Source organism: Typopeltis vanoorti, chromosome 18, assembly GCF_054136105.1.
Source record: "Typopeltis vanoorti isolate ZY-2024b chromosome 18, IOZ_Tvanoo_1.0, whole genome shotgun sequence".
Taxonomy (NCBI): Eukaryota; Metazoa; Arthropoda; class Arachnida; order Uropygi; family Thelyphonidae; genus Typopeltis; species Typopeltis vanoorti.
The window spans coordinates 64,661,776-64,680,951 of NC_143566.1; the positions used below are offsets into that span (position 1 = coordinate 64,661,776).

At 35.6% G+C, this 19,176-nt stretch overlaps 1 protein-coding gene across 1 annotated transcript in view; it reads left to right on the top strand.

The window, feature by feature from the left end:
• The window catches only part of Zir (dedicator of cytokinesis), a 667,641-nt gene that overhangs the window by 289,079 nt on the left and 359,386 nt on the right, over positions 1-19,176 (top strand). The window contains exon 23 of the mRNA XM_090407837.1: positions 7,119-7,441. Within this exon, the coding sequence (XP_090263963.1) occupies positions 7,119-7,441 (323 nt within the window). The remainder of the gene's footprint in view (positions 1-7,118; positions 7,442-19,176) is intronic.

The following is a 19,176-nucleotide window of genomic DNA, read 5'->3' on the forward strand; positions in this document are numbered from 1 at the left end:
TTGATTCTTGAATTGTGAGTCTATAATATTTCTGAATATCAGTTAACAGAAATTTTTCAGGTATCTGAACTAATCTTAAATTAAAAATTTTTTGTATCCTCTGAATGAACACTAATACTAAATTATCTTTTATTTTCAAATTTTGTCCACTAATCTAAATTAACACTAAAATAATGATCATGTACTACTTTAATTTTTGATCTTTTTTCTTTTAAAGAAGAAAATCCAAAATTAACTTTAAGATATCTGACTGTTTCTTTGGTGATGCATAATTCTGGCCTGAAATTGATTCATGTATAAAAAGACTATTGAAAATTATTCAAATTCAGATTCCATCTTTGTTGACCAATCCACAATCTCATTTAATTTTGTAGTTTTACTAAAGTTTCAAATGACTGATCAGCCTTAATTCTTTTTAAGTTACTTGTACGCTCTGTATTTTCCTCAGTGCTTCTTTTTGATATATACATACATTATTATTGCATTCTAGTTTTTGATCCCTTACAGGAAATCTGCTTTGAACAATAACAGTTTACTTCTGGTGGTTCAACCTTTTTACATTCTTAAATTGTTTCCAAATTTGAATTGATTATTTTCATTTTGAAGCTAAAGTGAAAATATCATCATCATCAAATTCCTGACATGTACCCTCAATGGGTGTACAGGATATGATAGTACTTCATCAAAAATTTACCTCATTACTAACTTCTTATCAACAATTTTCCTCCAAATCGGTCTGTTACTTGTCAACACTCCAACATCATTATCAGATCTTATATTTCTATCATCTAAGGCACTTTGTACCGTATCAATCCACCTATATCTTGGTCTTCCTCTGGGTCGTTTTCCTGCCAACCTGGCAGAGAACACTTATTTTGCTAATCTTTCCTTGCCCATTCTGTTCAAGACCATACCACCTGAGATTAGCTCTGCTAACACATGCCTGGATGCTGACAATGTCAAGTTCTTTCCTAATATCTTCATTTTTAATATGATATTGCCATTGATGCCATCTGTTCATGCCTCTAATCTTTCTCAGGACTCTCATATCTGTGGTCTCTAGTCTTTGGTCAAGTGTTTTACTTCTGACCCAGCTCTCAGATCCATAAGTTAAAACTGGTTTGAACACTGTCTTGTATACAGCTAATTTAGTGTTCTGACTAATTTCTCTCTTATTCTATATGAATTTATTCAATTGACTTCCCACCATACCAGCTTTGTTGATTCTGTTGTCTATTTGTATATTTAATTTACCATATTCACTAAAAATCGTGCCTAAGTAGCTGAAATGTTTTACTTGTTCCACCGGTTCTCCATTCACAACACAGTTGACATTTTCGATGATTCTGCCTATTTTCATTGTCTTTGTCTTTTCATTGCTGACCTTCATACCATATCTATTACAACAGTTATTCAATTTAGTCAGGGAATCTTGCAAACTTGTAGCAGATTTATTTAGAAGTATAAAATTGTCTGCATAAAGCAAAGAGTTGACATTAACATCATCAATTCTCATATCATGTTTAATACCACTTTCCTTCATAATGTGATCCATATAGATAATGAATAACAGAGGGGATAATGTACATCCTTGTCTCACACCAGATTTAACATTTAAATCATCTTCATTTACTTCCTCAAATTCTGACTGCTGCTGACTTGCAACTAAAATAAAGACAAGTATTGCATGATATATAATACCTCATTGACAACATATAACTGTAGTGTATTGAATAGCTTCTCTCTTGGCACCTTGTCGTATGCCTTTTCCAAATCGACAAAACTTAAATACAAATCATTGTTATATTCCCATGCTTTCTCAACTATTCGTTGTAAAGTGAAGATCTGATCCTGACACTCTATTTGGCCTGAATCCAGCTTGTTCTTCACCAAACTTTTCTTCCACAATTCTTCTCAACCGTTTCTCAAGTATACTGGCATAAATCTTGCCTGGAACACTCAGTAGGGAAATACCTCTGTAATTCTCACATTCAGTTTTATTTCCCTTTTTATATATCGATACTATTACAGCTCTACTCCAATCATCAGGAATTCGACCCTGTGTCCAGGCCTTCTGAACTATGCAGTGCAGCCACTGTAAGACTTTTATACCACCATACTTCAGCATTTCTGGTCGAATATCATCTACTCCTGCTGTCTTTCCACATTTAAGCCCTTGATGGCTTTTTATACTTCAAGTATGGATATATATTCCTGACTGTATGCCTGTTGAGTGTTTTTTACCACTGTGCTATCACTGCTTGTTTCATTTAGCAATTTTTTGAAGTAATTACTCCATACTTCAAGGATATCTTTTTCTCCCGTTTTCATGTCACCTTTGTCATCTCTAATTCCTTTTACAGCACTCTTTCCTCCATTTCTAAGCTTCTTCAACAACCTCCAGAATATCGTACCACCTTCTTGATATATATTTTCTATGTTCTTGCCAACGTCCTCCCGTGACTTTTGTTTAACTAGTTTTACACAGTGATTAGCTTTCTTACATTTCTCTCTGTATTCTCTAAGAGCACAAGCTGACTTATTTGACAGAAACTTTTGATATGCTTTCTTCTTTTCCTTCACTGCCTCTTTAACTTCCTGTGTCCACCAGGGAGTTCTGATTTTTTTATCCTTGCAGACAACTTCACCACATGCCTCTCTAGCTGAATCAATCAGGGTTTTCTTCAAGGCTTGCCACTGAATCTCCAAGGTTTGGTTCCTGTTCTCAAACTCTTTCATTTTTTCAATAATCTTTGTGTATTTAGTCTACAGTTCACATCTGAGAGATGCTCAACTTTTATTCGCTTTGAAAATTTCTTTCATGTTCTCCTTTTAAATATGAAATTCAATTTTATCCTGCTCAAGACTAAATAGTGATCACTTCCAATTTCAAATCCTCTGTACACTCTAGTCTCCTGCACCAGGGAGAAAACATCACTATCAACAATAACATTGTAAATGAGGCTTTTCTTATTCCTTTCCTCTTCTCTCCATGTGAATTTGTGCACATTTTTATGTTGGAACATGGTGTTAGTAATAACCAGTCCATGTCCTAAAAAGAAATCTCACAGGTATTTGCCATTATTATTAGCTTTGCTCTTTTCTCCATATTTTCCCCAAATATATTTGTATGTCTGACAATCACTTGCTACTCTGCTATTTAGATCCCCAACAAGGACCATTTTCCATTTTCATTGTGTCAGTAGCTTTCTCTAGAGCCTCAAAAAATTACTCCACTTCTACCTTAATAGAGCCTTCTGTGGGACCATAGGCACAAATATGTCTCGTTGTCCATTTCCTCATTCCGATATTTGCCCACATCACTCTACTTGACACTGTCTGCCATTCAAGAAGATTAGCCTCGTATTTTGCATTGAATACTATGGCTACTCCTTCTTTTCCTTGATTGTTATTGCCTGAATATAATATTTTGTGTTTATTGCTCAGAAAGATCTCACCAGTTTTTGTCTTTTTTGTTTCAATCACCCCTATTATGTCGATCTGGTACTTATCTAATTCCTCAGCTAGCTCCATTTCTTTGCCATTCAGGATTCTTATGTTGATAATACCAATCTTTAACTCTGGTGATGTTGAGTTGGAGTGTGCTTTCGGAAGTGAAAATATTAAAATCAAATTCTTTTAGTTCTGTCTGACTTTTGGACATTCAGGGAAACATATTTCCACCCATACGCAATCAAAGATAGCTGGCCTGAAACTATCAGTGATTTAAAATAGTATCTGGTGAAGAGAGTAAGACAAACAACTGCTTCCACCTCATGGTCACCCAAACACAGTGTACTATTTTCAGAAATAGCATAGGTTCTACAGTCAGTTTGCTTGAGTTATAGAAGTAAAAATCCTACTTGCCCATGCTAGAGATTGATTAACTCAGGGAACTATTCAAAGAAAATATTAGAAAAAGTTCCTCTAGTTGTAGGCTAGAATGGAACATCGATTGCTTTTTCTTTAGCTGTTTAGTATTATGGATGCAAATCCTATTTCCATAGGCCCTGAATATTAAAATTATAAAATAATTTTATCTTAACAGTAAGTTATCAGATGTGATCCAAATTTAAAACTAAAAATGAAAATAATAACTTCATTGTACATTACAGCATAAAAGTCCATTGGTTATTTGTAGTGATGTTTTGTTTTCATTGAAATAGCAAACTTCCTGATAAGAGCAGATAATTCTGTGAATGAACTGACTAGATGTAGCTAAGTGCAATTAAAATGTTTATTACATGTAACCATTTTGTTGTGCTTGAAGTATATTCATCTAACGATATTGTTGTATTATATTTAAAATAAACATAAATCGATCCATGAAATAATGAATAATATTATATCTATTGCAGTCCTTAAAAAGTTTCATAAATCTGTCATAAAATTTTACTTGTTATCTATAATCTATATGGTTCAGTACTGATTTCACTAAAATTTAAAAATTATAATAAATTCAACACTTTTCGATTTCATATTTCTAAATTTAAATTTAGGAAATGTTTTGTGTCACAAGTTGTTTTTCCTGGGACTACATACAAGAGAGATTCAGAAATAACTCCCATCTTTGTTGTTTTTGGAGAGTAGCAACTTTTTTCCAAGATTCCACCAAGATCTGGCTTCCAAAAACAACATTCAACACTAGATCATTTAATCTGACTGGAAGCATCTGCTAGAGATGCTGTTTTAAAATGTATATAGTATTGGTTTGGTTTCATGTGGAATGCATATGACAGTTTGGATGTTTGGCATATCAAAACACCTAAATAACCATGGTCTTGGAAGGAACTTCCCTCTCTTTATTTAAAAAAAAATATATATATATATATATATTTAACTGAAATCTTCAAAATCATAGTGGGATTAGCACTCTCTCGACCCTTTCTCCGAGAGAATTTTGCTGTCAAAAGTTTATTAAATTTTGTTACATTTTTTTAAAATTTGCTATCAAAATTAACTTGATCAACTATCTATAAGAAATTCCCTGAGTGCTGAGTGTACATGAATTTACCTACCCTTTTGTCATTCTTGCAGTAAAAAATTCCTAGAAAAATAGTTGCAGCAAGCCATTGACCATGTTTCAAACTAGCACTTGCAAATGGGTTCAGATTTTCACCACAGAAAACTGTTTGCATACATTTTTGTTGCAAACATGATCTTCATGCTGACCCAGAATTAAACTATGAGAAAACATAATTCCAGTTATGACAGAATTAAAGTTATTTGGATTCATATTCCAAAAAAAAAAAAAAATACTGTCATTTCTAACTCATAGACATCAGTTGTGAGATAAGTGTCAGAGAATAGCAAATATCTTTGTATCATTGCTTCCACCTCCTGAGGTACTGACAGATGTTCTTTGTTCCTTTTATATTAAATTAAAGAAACCAAGAAATTATATTCTTGGTTTAATCTTTTATCCAAGTGTAAGCAAACAAAGTTTGTGCCTGAAGTACTTTCAGGGCTGGGGCAACTCATATGTAGAAGCTGATGACTTCCCATCACTTGCCTTGGTATCTCATAATGCAAAGCACATATCCTTGCAGACATGTATAATTATTATTATTTCGGGCGATTCCAGGAGTCCTTAGACTCATCGAGGGCATATAATGCTATGCATTATTGGAAGGGTCACTACCTAGACCAGTTTTGACCTTTATTGAGGTCTCATCAGTGGGAGCCAGACCCACAGGTGGAAGAACTAAGGTTGAAGTAATGCAGAACTCATAATTTCATGTACGAGTAGCCAAAAAATCTCACAGCTTATTAATATAAATACTCTGACCCTTCCCATAATGCATAGCATTATACATGTCTGCAAGGATATGTACTTTGCATTATGGGATACTAAGGCAAATGATGTTAAGTCATCAACTTCTATATGCGAGTTGCCCCAGTCTTGAAAATACTCCAGGTGCAAACTTTGTTTGCTTACACTTGAATAAAGGATTAAACCAAGTGGAAAAACTTCCAACAATTTATATTAAATGCTTATCACATTAGGACTTGATTACAAATCTCAAGTCTATGTTTTGCCAGAGCGATAGTACACTGTTGTTTGGATTTTGGATCCTATTCACCATCAGGCAAATCAGAACTGCAACTGGAACATTTTGAAACTTATTTCTGTGCTTTATGTCAAATTTTCTTTCTCACTTGTGCCAACAAAATAAAATTTCCTCCAGACCATTCTTCATGGCCAATTATTAATTTTATTTATTTATTGACCATGGTGGGAAAATTTGTTCAATATATGTCAAGCTGTCATACCTACCTTTGGTTTGTATGACAGCCTGACAAATATTTGGTGAATAAAACCATTACTTTAACCTCTAGATATCATAGTATATGATACTGTATAGATGCCATTAAGTACACTACTATCATGTAGTATCTCCTTGATTCTATTGCATATCTTCTGTTTATTGTGTATCTTCTGCTTGTTTCAGTTAGTTAAACATTTTGCTCTTACCTCTCTTTCAAGCACACAGCAGAATACTCTGATTTTCTGCTGATCTGTACAACTGGTTCAAAATCAAAGTTAAACATATTATGATGTCTTCCCAGACAGCATACTCAGATATGAGATGTGTCAATTCTACTGGTAAGCTGCATGCCAGAGAGCTTGCATTGTATTTTATAAAGATAAAATGCTAAAGGTGCTTCTCTCTCTTTCTCTACGGGCACTAAGTAGTAGGTATACACCAACAACATCCATTACTCTCTCTTAGATTAACATTTGTTCTATCAAATAAGCAGGCTTCTAATCAATGTAATAAAAACCTAGGTTTCATCTTAAATCAGGTATGGACAGCATATGTAAAAGACCTACATATTAACAAATTAGGCTACTACATGGGCCATACATCTGACATCTCTGTCTCTCTCTCTCTCTCTCTGTGAATACTTTTTTTTTTCTTTCTATTTCGTTTTAATCTCAAGAACTACTTGAAAATGTTGTATGAAATATTGTTAAATCATAATTTCTTACCAAAAAAGTTACACAAGTGCTTTTCAGGCACAAAAGCATGGATAATTGAATTCCTTGCAGTATGATGTTAATAAATTTTCAACTTTTGTTACAAGTATTCATATTCAGATTGTTTTATTTTCAGACTTACTGCAAGCAAATGTCTGCCAAAATTACCTCATTGCCTGATGCAACTCATTTGACATTACTGAAGTCAGATTTCTTGAGAATCATCTGTAGTCATGAACACTTTGTCAGTTTGAATTTGCCATTTGGAACTCCTGTATCACCATCTCCACCTACATCTCCATGTCCTAGTGTAACTTCAACGTCATCACAGAGTTCATTAGTATCAACAGGAACCCTAACCGAAAAAGGAAATTTTACACAGCTCTCTTTAGAGTTTAGACAACAACATTTCCTTGTTGGTTTAGTGCTATCTGATTTAGCCACTGCTCTAGAAATCAAGTAAGCAAAACTATGTTTTCCTTAAATTAGTATATGTAGAAACTCCTTCATTTAAGAGTGCATTATTTTGCTTCAATACAGAATTGTATGCATCATTATTTGTGAAAATGTTTTATATTTATATGAAAATTTTCTCATTTCTCTGTTTCCAAGATAAATTGAATAACCTTAAGATCAAGGCAATATACAATTTGTATGTGTTGCTGTCTGCAAAATCACTTTAATTGGAAAACTAAAACTTGTTTTTGATAACTCACTTCAGTTTTATATCAGTGAGAAACAATATCTTCCTTTATACCATTCACACAATATTATGAACTATAGATATTATAATATAAAATATATGTGATGTACACTAGTTTCCAAAAATTAAGAAACAAAGAGAAAATCAATGTAACATAAACTGTATGATGAATTTTATTCAAGTCACTGAAAAGTAGTAGTAATATGTGTGATTTGAAAGAAACACCCACAATAATTGTAAATAATAGTTTAATTCAGTAACAATGGGTGCATGAAGACGATGTTCAAAGACAGGAGATCAAAATCAGATTGTCAGATTGTTTCAATAAGGAATGTAGTCACCCTTCACAGCAATATATTGCTCACAATGATGTTTTATACTGTTTATAATGGCATGCAGGAGCTCACTTGGTGATAACAACCATTGCTCCTGCAAAACTCCTAAATCTCTCGAGGTTTTGGAGTGTGTGTGTGGGGGGGGGGTTGAGACCAGCAATATGTGATCATCCAAGGCATGCTCAATAGGATTAAGGTTTAGGGACCTGGCTGGGCTGTCCAGTCCGTATATGTACAGTAGTCTCTTCTTGAAAATATTGGTCACAAGCGTTGCTCATTGAGGACAAGCATTATTGTCTTGTAGGGTAAATGCTCTCCCTATTGCATCTGTACAGTTGAATGTAGGGATCCAGGACCTCCTCTCTATAAGTTGCAGCATTCATGGTTCTGCTAGAAAGCACATACAGGTCAGTGCATCCACCCAGTGAAATGCTTCCCCCATACCAGCATACTACGTCCACCATAAGTGTCTCTTTCATGGATATTAGATGGATGATAGCATAATTCCTGGTTCTCTCCAGATCAGAATATGCCTGGTAGAGCTTTGTAAACAAAATTGGAACTCATCGATACCGACCTTCATTGGTCTTCAGTCCGGTTGATGTGGAACCTGGCCCATTTCAAACATTCTAATGGGTGGGGATAGGGCATACAGACCATCATCAGAAAACCTTTTGTACATAGTAGATAACACAAGGTCAGATTGTAGCTGATCGGGTTAACATTCCTGTTTCATCCAACAGATAATCGAAGATATGTACGTTCATTGTGGTTTTAGCCCCTGGCCTTCCTTCAGTGTATCTCTGGAATACTGTTTACAACTGCTGGAATTGGTCACACAGTCTGGAACAACTCATATGTAACCATCTGCCTATGTTGGCTTGCCACCTGAAGTCATTAGTTAAATGACATCTTGCAGCCATATTCAAGAATCGTAGTATCACAAAATGCCTTGTTATTACTCCAGATATAAAATGGAAAACCACTCCAAAATGCTTGTTTTAAAGCCGTGGCTTATTATACTGCTGACAGCACTCCTCATTTGTATACAATAAGCAGACTCAGTGTCACTTTTTACATAATGTACCTAACTTTAACATGTGTTTCTCCCCCTCCCTCCTCCTCCTCAAATTATCACAATATTTTTATTCATTTCTTAATTTATAGAAACCATTATATATTATAAATATCACAATATATAATATATTGTAGATATTCTCACATTGATCAAAATGCTATCAGCTTCCTTTTTTAGGCATTTGCTATTACTGTGGAAGTAAGGTTTTTTGAGATGGTTTCTCAGTTTTTATCATGAAGACTTTGTTGAAGACATGTGTAATATATGCATGAGAGAAAGAATTTAGGCTATAATTTCAAAAATAATTACTTGATTTATTTGATAACACTTCATTTTTGTCAAATTTCATTGTTTGCTTTCATGTATGCTAAGCACTACTCTAGTTATTAATAATGTATAATTATTAATGCAGATTGCTACTACTGCTTCCTTTGCCAAAATATACTTACGAGTGAGAACATTATGACCACCCTATTTCCATCAAACTAGAATGCACGGTTGGCCAGAAACCTGTCATTATTGTACTATGGCGATTGTTCTCATGGACATCACCGGGTCCTCTCATTCCCATTGAACACACTGTAATTGTTAATCTTACCTGGGAATTGTTTTTAACCAGGTATTGCCCTACATAGTGACAATGTGATCTAGTTGATTTAGACTCTTCCAGCAAGGCAATACCCATTTTCACAAGACTTATATTTTTCAAGAATAGTTCAAAGATCATATCCAAGTATTCTGTGTGGTTCCCTAGCAGCCTAATTCTCTTTGTTTGAATCATTTAAACATTGAACATTTGTGGGATCACATAGAAAGTAGCATCTGCTCATTTATGCTAGTGCTTCACTCAGTTTGATGACTTCTGGGATGTAATTCTGTTTAGTCAGTACAGAATACTTCAGGATTCCTTTCTGTAGTCTAGTGAAGTTAAAGCCAAGATGGGTGGAAATAGTTATCTTGGACAGAACACGCTACTAGGTAGATGGTCATAATAATTTGGCTCATGAGTGTATTATAAAACAATACAGAGAATTCAGTTCTGGTATTAGTTGTGCATCTTGATAGTCACCAGAATCAGTTTTCAGATATGTACACCACACCGTCAACTGGCGTACTGGATATTTTACAATACTACATGATTATTGTTCTTGTTATGTGCTCTAAAACTTGAGCTAGTATACCATCTAATCCCATAACTGTATTCACATCAAGGTTCTGCAATATGCTATGCACCTCCATTTCATTTACCTCAGTTCCCATATAATAGGTTAAGACCATATGATCACTCTCACCAATTGGTGGCAAAGTCGGTTCCATCAGCAGGAAAGGTCATGGCATCGGTGTTTTGGGATGCTAACAGCATTTTGTTTATTAATTAAATAATCTGGGTAGTGGCCCTTCCCTTAATGCATAACATTATACATATCCATAAGGAGATGTGTTTTGCATCATGGAAGATACTGAGATAGGAGTGATGTTAGCTTGCTCCACCTTTGCTGCGAGTTGCTTGGTGTTGTACTACCTTACCCCAGTCGAGTCCTGAAGATATTTTCAGGCGCAAACTTTGTTTGCTCACACTTGGATAAAGGATTAAACTAAATTTATTATAGTCTAACCAAGTGAAAAATAAACTTTCAACATCTTTCTCTAAATCCAGAGTAATTTAATAAAAAGGTGGCACACCTTTTGGCAACTCCTATAGGTAAAGATGACCTGCCATTGCTTCTGCCTGGTATCTCCACCTCTGGGCCTGGCTCCCACTGAAGAGACCTCAATAAAGGTCGAAACTAGTCTGGATAGTGGCCCTTCCCTTAATGCATAACATTATACATATCCGTAAGGAGATGTGTTTTGCATTACAGGAGATACAGAGATAGGAGTGATGTTAGCTTGCTCCACCTTTGCTGCGAGTTTCCTGGTGCTGTACTACCTTACCTGAAGATATTTTCAGGTGCAAACTTTGTGTGCTCACACTTGGATAAAAGATTAAACTAAATTTATTATTTTGGTTATAGTCACTCTCAAACCTCTAATGTATATTCTATTGCATACGGTTGCAGGTAATTATTCCTTAATAACTGCATAAATTTCATTTCCTTCCTACCATGTGCCCTCTCCTCATCCTGCCAGTCTATGAAATCCCTCATAATAATCACTTACCCTTCACTCATTGAACTTATTTGCTGATGCATACTATCTCTATAATCTTTTCCAACCCCTGGTCTATAGCAGCATCCAACTGTATATTTTGTTCTGCTTGTCTCTTTCCCATACTAGATATCTTCAGATGTGCTATTTTCACTGGCCTGCAGTTGAATTTCTGCTTTCTTTGGTTGCAGTTAATTGGTTATCATTAATAACACTCCTCCCCCATTCTTTTTTCTCTATCCTTCCTGAACACACTGTACCCTTCACAAATTTATCACATGAACTGTATCATCTTCTGTTAGCCATATCTCACTAATGCCAATAAGCTTTTACCAGGATAAACTAACCAGTGCCAAAAACTCTTCACCCTTGTTCTGAATGCTCCTGGCATTAGTGTACACACAATGCAAACGCCTTAGGCCCACCACTATCCTGACATTTTATACTAACTATCCCAATTTGGTTTATTATTAGTGGTACTAACTTAGGCATTTTATATGCATTCTTACAAGGGGGTTACAAATTATAAGGTGCAATCCAGAAGATTTTCAAGTATACGAGGGTGGTCTGAAAAGTCCTAGACCATAGTGGCAAGACTATCGGCAAGATTATTATTTTTTTTCTAAGTTCATACCTGTCATAAGCATCGATGTGAATTGCAAGTCATTCTATCAAGTAGTTTGTTTTATACAGCTGTCTGAAGCAAAAGTAATGTCTATATACCTTGAAATGGATAAAATTGAGTATCTTTGTAAAAGAAAATTTAACAACAAAAGAAATTCATTCGAAGTTCATAAAAGTTTATGGGCACTCTTTTCCTTCATTTTTGACAATTAAGAAATGGGCTGCCGAATTTAAACGTGGCTGTACCAGCCTCGAAGATGATCAACGTGAAGGACGTCCAAAAAGTGTAACAACACCAGAAATCATCAATCAAGTACACGATATGGTATTGGATGGCCTGTGAGTCAAAGTGCATGAAATTGCTGAGACTATAGGCATTTCAAAAGAATGTGTAGGATATATTTTGCATGAAAAATTGCAAATGAAAAAGCTTTGTACAAGATGGGTGCGGTGCTTACTCACTCAGATCAAAAACAAGCTCGCATGAAAATCTCTGAACAGTGCTTGGAGTATTTTAACAAGGATAAAACTGATTTTGTGCATCAATTTATTACTGTGGATGAGACCATTACACAAGAGAATCCAAACAGCAGTCAAAACAGTGGAGAGAAGCTGGTTGTTAAGCACCAAAGAAGACAAAGTTGGTTCCATCAGCAGGAAAGGTCATGGCATCGGTGTTTTGGGATGCTAAAGGCATTTTGTTTGTTAATTATCTTGAAAAGGGTAAAACAATAAGTGAGGAATATTATTCCAATCTTTTAACCAGACTAGACGAAAAAATTCATGAGAAAAGACCCTGTTTGCAGAAGAAAAAAATTGTCTTTCATCAGGACAATGCACCTGCCCACAAAAGTGTTTTGGCAATGGGAAAATTAAGGGATCTGCATTATGAATTGTTGGAACATCCACCCTATTCCCCCGATTTGGCTCCCTCTGACTTCTGTCTCTTTCCCAAATTAAAAATCTTCCTCGCTGTCAGCTTTTTTATTCAAATACAGCTGCAATCAAGAGGTGATTACAGCTGTATTAGGGTATTTTGCAGATCCTATTGAGAACCATTACAGCAATGGGATAATGGCGCCAGAGCATTGCTGGAATATATGTATTAGTCTTAAGGGAGATAAATAAAAATAATTTTGAAATTATAAATTTGTTTTTTCATTGTTTGCCCGAGAACTTTTCATACCACCCTCGTAGTACTGAAAGCTAGTCAGTGTATAAAAAGAAACTAGTGCTCTGCAAGAGATAAAGAAAACCCACAGGAGTTCTACTGTTAATAAAGCAGTCTACTGCAATAAAAGCAAGAATAAACATGAAATAACGAGTCTGCTGAATGCGGATGTATGCAAGTAGCATTTGCAGAAGAGATTGCTCAACTAATGAATTTTTTTTTTTTTATTTGTATGGGTTTTCCCTGTTCCTCAAATATCCTTTAGGACTGGTGGAGGCCTTCTAATGAGGGATTCAGTCTTTATGACTGTAAATCCATGTATGTTCATAGGGCCTGTTTGCCTATTCTGAGGGCAAAAAACTTGAGTTTCTGGGTGAAAAAAAACCCTCTACCTGCATATGAGACTGGCTAACTCACCTTTAGTCAAAAGAGACCAGATAAAGGTTCCTCATGTCATTTATAGGAATCGAACCCGGGTCTTTCCAACCAAAGGGCTTCAACTATACTGACTAAGCTATGGAGGCTGTTAACATGAGTGCCCATTTTGATAAGAGCTATCAGCCTGATGTTTGTAACATGCAGCTCAATACTGGATGAAGACACTCAGGTGAATGAAGAGATGAAGGTGCTAGAACTGTTCATTAAATGAATAAGAATTCAACAATAGGGGCTGATTGATATCAGCATGGATTTTAAAAGAATGTGCAAGTGAATTGGCTCTACATTTGATCTAGTCGTTGAAAGTTTTTTCACTTGGTTTTACTATAAATTAAAGATGCCAAGAAATTATATTCTTAATTTCATCCTTTATCCAAGTTTAATCACACAAAGTTTAGAAGCTAATGACCTCACATCAATTGCTTTAGTATCCCATAATGCAAGGCACATATCCTTACAGACATGTATAATGCTATGCATTATGGAAAGGGCCACTACCCAGACCAGTTTCAACAATTATTGAGGTCTCATCAGTGGGTGCCTGACCCAGAAGAGATGCTAAGGTTGAAGCAATGTAGAAGTCATATATTTCACATATAGAAGTAGTCAAAAGCTGTCACACCTTATTACTGAAATACTCTGGATTAGAGCTGGTTATTAAAAGTTTTTTCAGTTGGTTATACTATAAATTAAAGATACCAAAAAAAGTTATATTCTTGGTTTCATCCTTTATCTAAGTGTAATTGCACGTGAAATAACTTCACGACTGGACTACTAATCCAGACTATTTTAGTAATAAGGTCTGACACCATTTGATATTTGATATTTCATATGGGAAATATATGACTTTTGCATTACTTCAACCTTGGTATCTCTTCTGGGTAGTGGCCCTTCCCATAATGTATAGGATTATACATTTCTGTAAGATATATGCCTTGCATTATTATTATTATTATTATTATTACGGGCAACTCCAAGGAGTCCTTAGACTCATCGAGGGAGGCCCCAACATCATGGCAAGAACAACTATTTGACATTCACACAGTATCTATCATACCTTGCCTTGAACTCATTCACAGTCATGGCACCCACAACAGACTTTGACAGCTTATTCCACTCATTCACCATTTTCCAAGTAAAAAACCTAGCTCTAATGGGATTATGGAATACTGAGGCACATAATGTGAAATCATTAGCCTCTATATACGAGTAACCCAGTTGCAAAGTTACTTTGCTCACAAACTTTGTTTACTTAGGCTTGAATAAAGGATGAAACCAAGGATAATCCCATGAAAAGGATAATCCCATTGCACAAGGATGACACAAAGACTAATGTGTCTAACTGTTAACTTATCTGTATCTCTGGAGTGGTGGTGAAAATTTTGGAAAAGCTGATAAGAGATTTCATACAGAAATAGGTTGGCAGAGCATCTATACTTTTCAGAAAACAGCATTGTTTTATTAAGGGAAGGTCATTGGAGTATCTTGTTTGCATTTTATTATAAGGTTACAGTTGAGTTAGACAAAAGGGAATGGATATGTCATGATACTTTTAGATTGTGCTAAAGCTTTTGATAGGATACATCATGTTGGAGGCTTAATGGATTGTATACAGCACTCAGGAAGTATTAAGTATAGAATTTAATACTTCCTATATTTCATCTCAGTCACTGAGACATCTTCAGGGATTACAAAAAACTAATGTAACATATACACAAATACCACACAATACTAAGCTCAACCACTTGGGTGACTCTAATTAGGGGCATTTGTAGGTGGCCTGAAATGTAAGGTGGGATCTCTGATGATAAGTGTTTCCCAAATCTTAGGAAGCTTAATGCAACTGTATTTATTAAGATTTGGTTGATTTCTGAGAGCTGCTGCTGATTCTAAAAATAATCTCTCTTTTTTGAATTTGCTGTGGTGGAGCATGGTGGTTTTTTTCCATATATAATAGGGATATGGTCAGCCAGGACTGACTTACCACAGTTGTGGTTGCAGATGTATGACTTGTGTTCCTCCAGATGGATGGTTGTTGTTCTGCCTGTCTGTCCAAAGTATGCCAGCTTACAGGAAAAGGGTACTTTATAAACTCCAGGCACTGAGAGAGGAGGGAGCTGATATTTCGTAGAACGGATGAGGGAAGCAAGTTATGCGGTGGAGCTTAAATCATGTGTGTAGGTTTTTTAAAATCTTGGCTGTTTTTTCTAATGTGCCACAGATGGTGGGTACGATGATGATGGCATTTCCAAACTCTTTCTGAAGAGAAGAGTGCGGAATGGGGGAGGAACTGATTATTTTTTTAATACTGTGATCGCTGTGGTCATTGGAGAGGAAAGTGTTGTGTATATGGTCAAGCTCAGTTGTAAGGGGGGGGGGGGTCCATGAACAAAGATTGTGGGCTCTCTTGGTTAGGGTTTTAATAATGCCATATTGTTGAGCAGGATGGTGGTGGGAGAGTTTGTGAATGTATCTGCCTGTGTGCGTAGGTTTTCTATATACAGTGAATGAAAGTGTACCGTTAGGAAGGCATGTAACTAAGGTGTCTAGGAAGGGTAAACAATTGTTCTTTTCCTTTTCCATCGTAAACTAGATTCTTGAATGTAGGCTGTTGAGGTGACCGAGGAAGGAGTCTAATGTGTCTGGGCCATGAGGCCAAATAGAGAACACATCATCATCTACATATCTTAGCCAGATAGAAGGTTTGAGAGGGGCTGAGTCTATGGGTTGTTTTTCAAAAAAAAAATTTTTTTTTTGGTTAGAACCTTCTATCTGGCTAAGATATGTATATAATGTGTTCTCTATTTGGCCTCATGGTCCAGACACATTAGACTCCTTCCTCAGTCACCTCAACAGCCTACATCCAACAATCCGGTTTACGATGGAAAAGGAAAAGAACAATTGTTTACCCTTCCTAGACACCTTAGTTACGTGCCTTCCTAACGGTACACTTTCATTCACTGTATATAGAAAACCTGTGCACACAGGCAGATACATTCACAAACTCTCCCACCACCATCCTGCTCAACAATATGGCATTATTAAAACTCTAACCAAGAGAGCCCACAGTCTTTGTTCCAGTGGAACCGCCCTCACTACTAAGCTTAACCACATACACAGCACTTTCCTCTCCAATGGCTACAGCGATCACAGTATCAAAAAAAATCAGTTCCTCCCCCCATTCCCCGTCCTTCTCGTCAACAAGATTTTAAAAATGTACATCAGAAAAAATAGCCAAGATTTTTAAAAAGTACAACCTACACACAGCATTTAAGCCCCACTGCAAACTTGCTTCCCTCATCCATTCTACAAAAGATCAGCTCCCTCCTTTCTCAGTGTCTGGAGAGAGAGGAGGGAGCTGATCTGTAAGCTTGCGTACGTTGGACAGACAGGCAGATCAGCAACCATCCGCCTGGAGGAACACAAGTCATGCATCTGCAACCATGACTATGGTCAGTCAGTCCTGGCTGACCATGTCTTGAATACAACTCACAGGATCTCATGGAAAAACCACCATGCTTTACAACAGCAAATTCAAAAAAGAGAGACTATTTTTAGAATCAGCAGCAGCTCTCAGAAATTAACCAAATCTTAATAAATATGGTTGCATTAAGCTTCCCAAGATTTGGGAAACACTTATCATCAGAGATCCCACCTTACATTTCAGGCCACCTACAACTGCCCTTAGAGGGTGCTCCACCTAGATAGGACTTTAGAGTCACCCACGTGGTTGGGCTTAGTATTGTGTGGTATTTGTGTATATGTTACATTAGTTTTTTGTAATTTTTTGTAATTTTTCAGGTTACAAAAACATTAGTTTTTGTAACCTGAAGATGTCTCGGTGACTGAGACAAAATATAGGAAGTATTAAGTTCTGTTTTAATCCTTTCTGAGTGCTGTATACAATCCATTAAGCCTCCAACATGATGTCCTCACAGTCCTTAAGCCTCTAAACAAGGATACATCATGGAAGGCTATTACATAAGTTGAAGATACAGGATTGGATTATAAACTGTTAGCATGGATAAAAGGATGGCTGACCAGTGGTGTACACTAGGGATCAGTCTTCAATCTGTTATTATTGAATTTTTACATTAATAGGATTGGGCAGGATTTAACAGGCGATATAGATCTATTTGCTGATGATGTAGTGATAGCAAAGTAATCATGAAAATCACTGATATGCAGCAATTGCAGAATACTTTGAGTAGTCTGGAATTGTGGACATGTGAAAATGATTGTTAGTTCAGCATTAGTAAATGTAAACTCATTCACTTTGGTTTGAGAAGATATCCAATGGTATATTATAAATCAGTGGGATTATGCTAGAAGAAACTGATCAGGCCAGGTATCTTTGAGTTTTAGTAGATAGGAAGTTGAAATTCAGCAGCCATATACCAAAGACTATAAATACAGCCTAATGATAACTGCTATGCCAATACAATGTCACTGACATGTAAGGACAAGAAAGTCAATTTGTCTCTTTACACCATTTTGATATGACCTTACATGGACTATTGTGTGCATTCTTCAGATTTTCAAGGTGATGCAGATATCATGAAGATTAATTAATTAAAAGAAACACACGTATTAACCACAGTGAAAATTATTTAATTGTAAATACATCATCAATATAGTAGTTTAAAAGAATAATAGGAATAACATAAAGTTAGAGTGCATGATTACAATAGAATCTCATTAAACGTGCGTAACGTGTTACAAAAAAAAAATTAATTATTTAATACAATTTTGTATGACAATTTCCCATACTTTAGGAATAGTAAGAACGTCATTGCAGTTTAAGTTCGGTCTATGTAGTAGGGCTTCAAAACTTTCTTTGTATGAACGTTCATGTTTATATAAAGATCTATGTAAAAGTTTAGACTTTTCCCAATGGATCCTATGGTTTGGATTTTCAATTCTGTGTTAAGAGAGGCCAGATTTCTGCAGTTTAAAAAGACGAATGTGGTCTTGATGTTCCAAGATGTGTTTCTGAACAGACCTACCTGTCTGTCCAAAGTAAGACAATTTGCATGAGCATGGAATTTCATAAACACCAGGCAACATCAAAGGTGATAGTTTGTCCTTAGGAGAAGCTAACAAGTTGTAAATTTGGTTAAATTTAGTTGTACTTTGGACAGACAGTTAGGTCTGTTCAGAAATGCATCTCGGAACATCAAGACCACATTTGTCTTTTTAAATCACAGAAATCTGGCCTCTCTCAACACGGAATTGAAAATCCAAACCATAGGATCCATTAGGAAAAGTCTCTTTTACATACATCTTTATATAAACATGAACGTTTATACAAAGAAAGTTCTAAAGCCCTACTACACAGACCGAACTTAAACTGCAATGACGTTCTTACTATTCCTAAAGTATGGGAAATTGTCATAAAAAATTGTGTTAAATAATTAATTATTTTTTTTTTGTAACACGTTATGCACGTTTAATGAGATTCTATTGTAATCATGCGTCCTAACTATATGTTATTCCTATTATTGTTTTAAACTACTGTACTGATGATGTCCTAAGATACTTAGGATGAAATATTTACAATTAAACAATTTTCACTGTGGTTAATACGTGTATTTCTTTTAATTATGATCACACCACAGGTTTCATTATTTAAAAAAAAAAAAAAAAAAAAATCATGAAGATTATATCAGACTGGTGAAATGTATATTATGAAAGGGC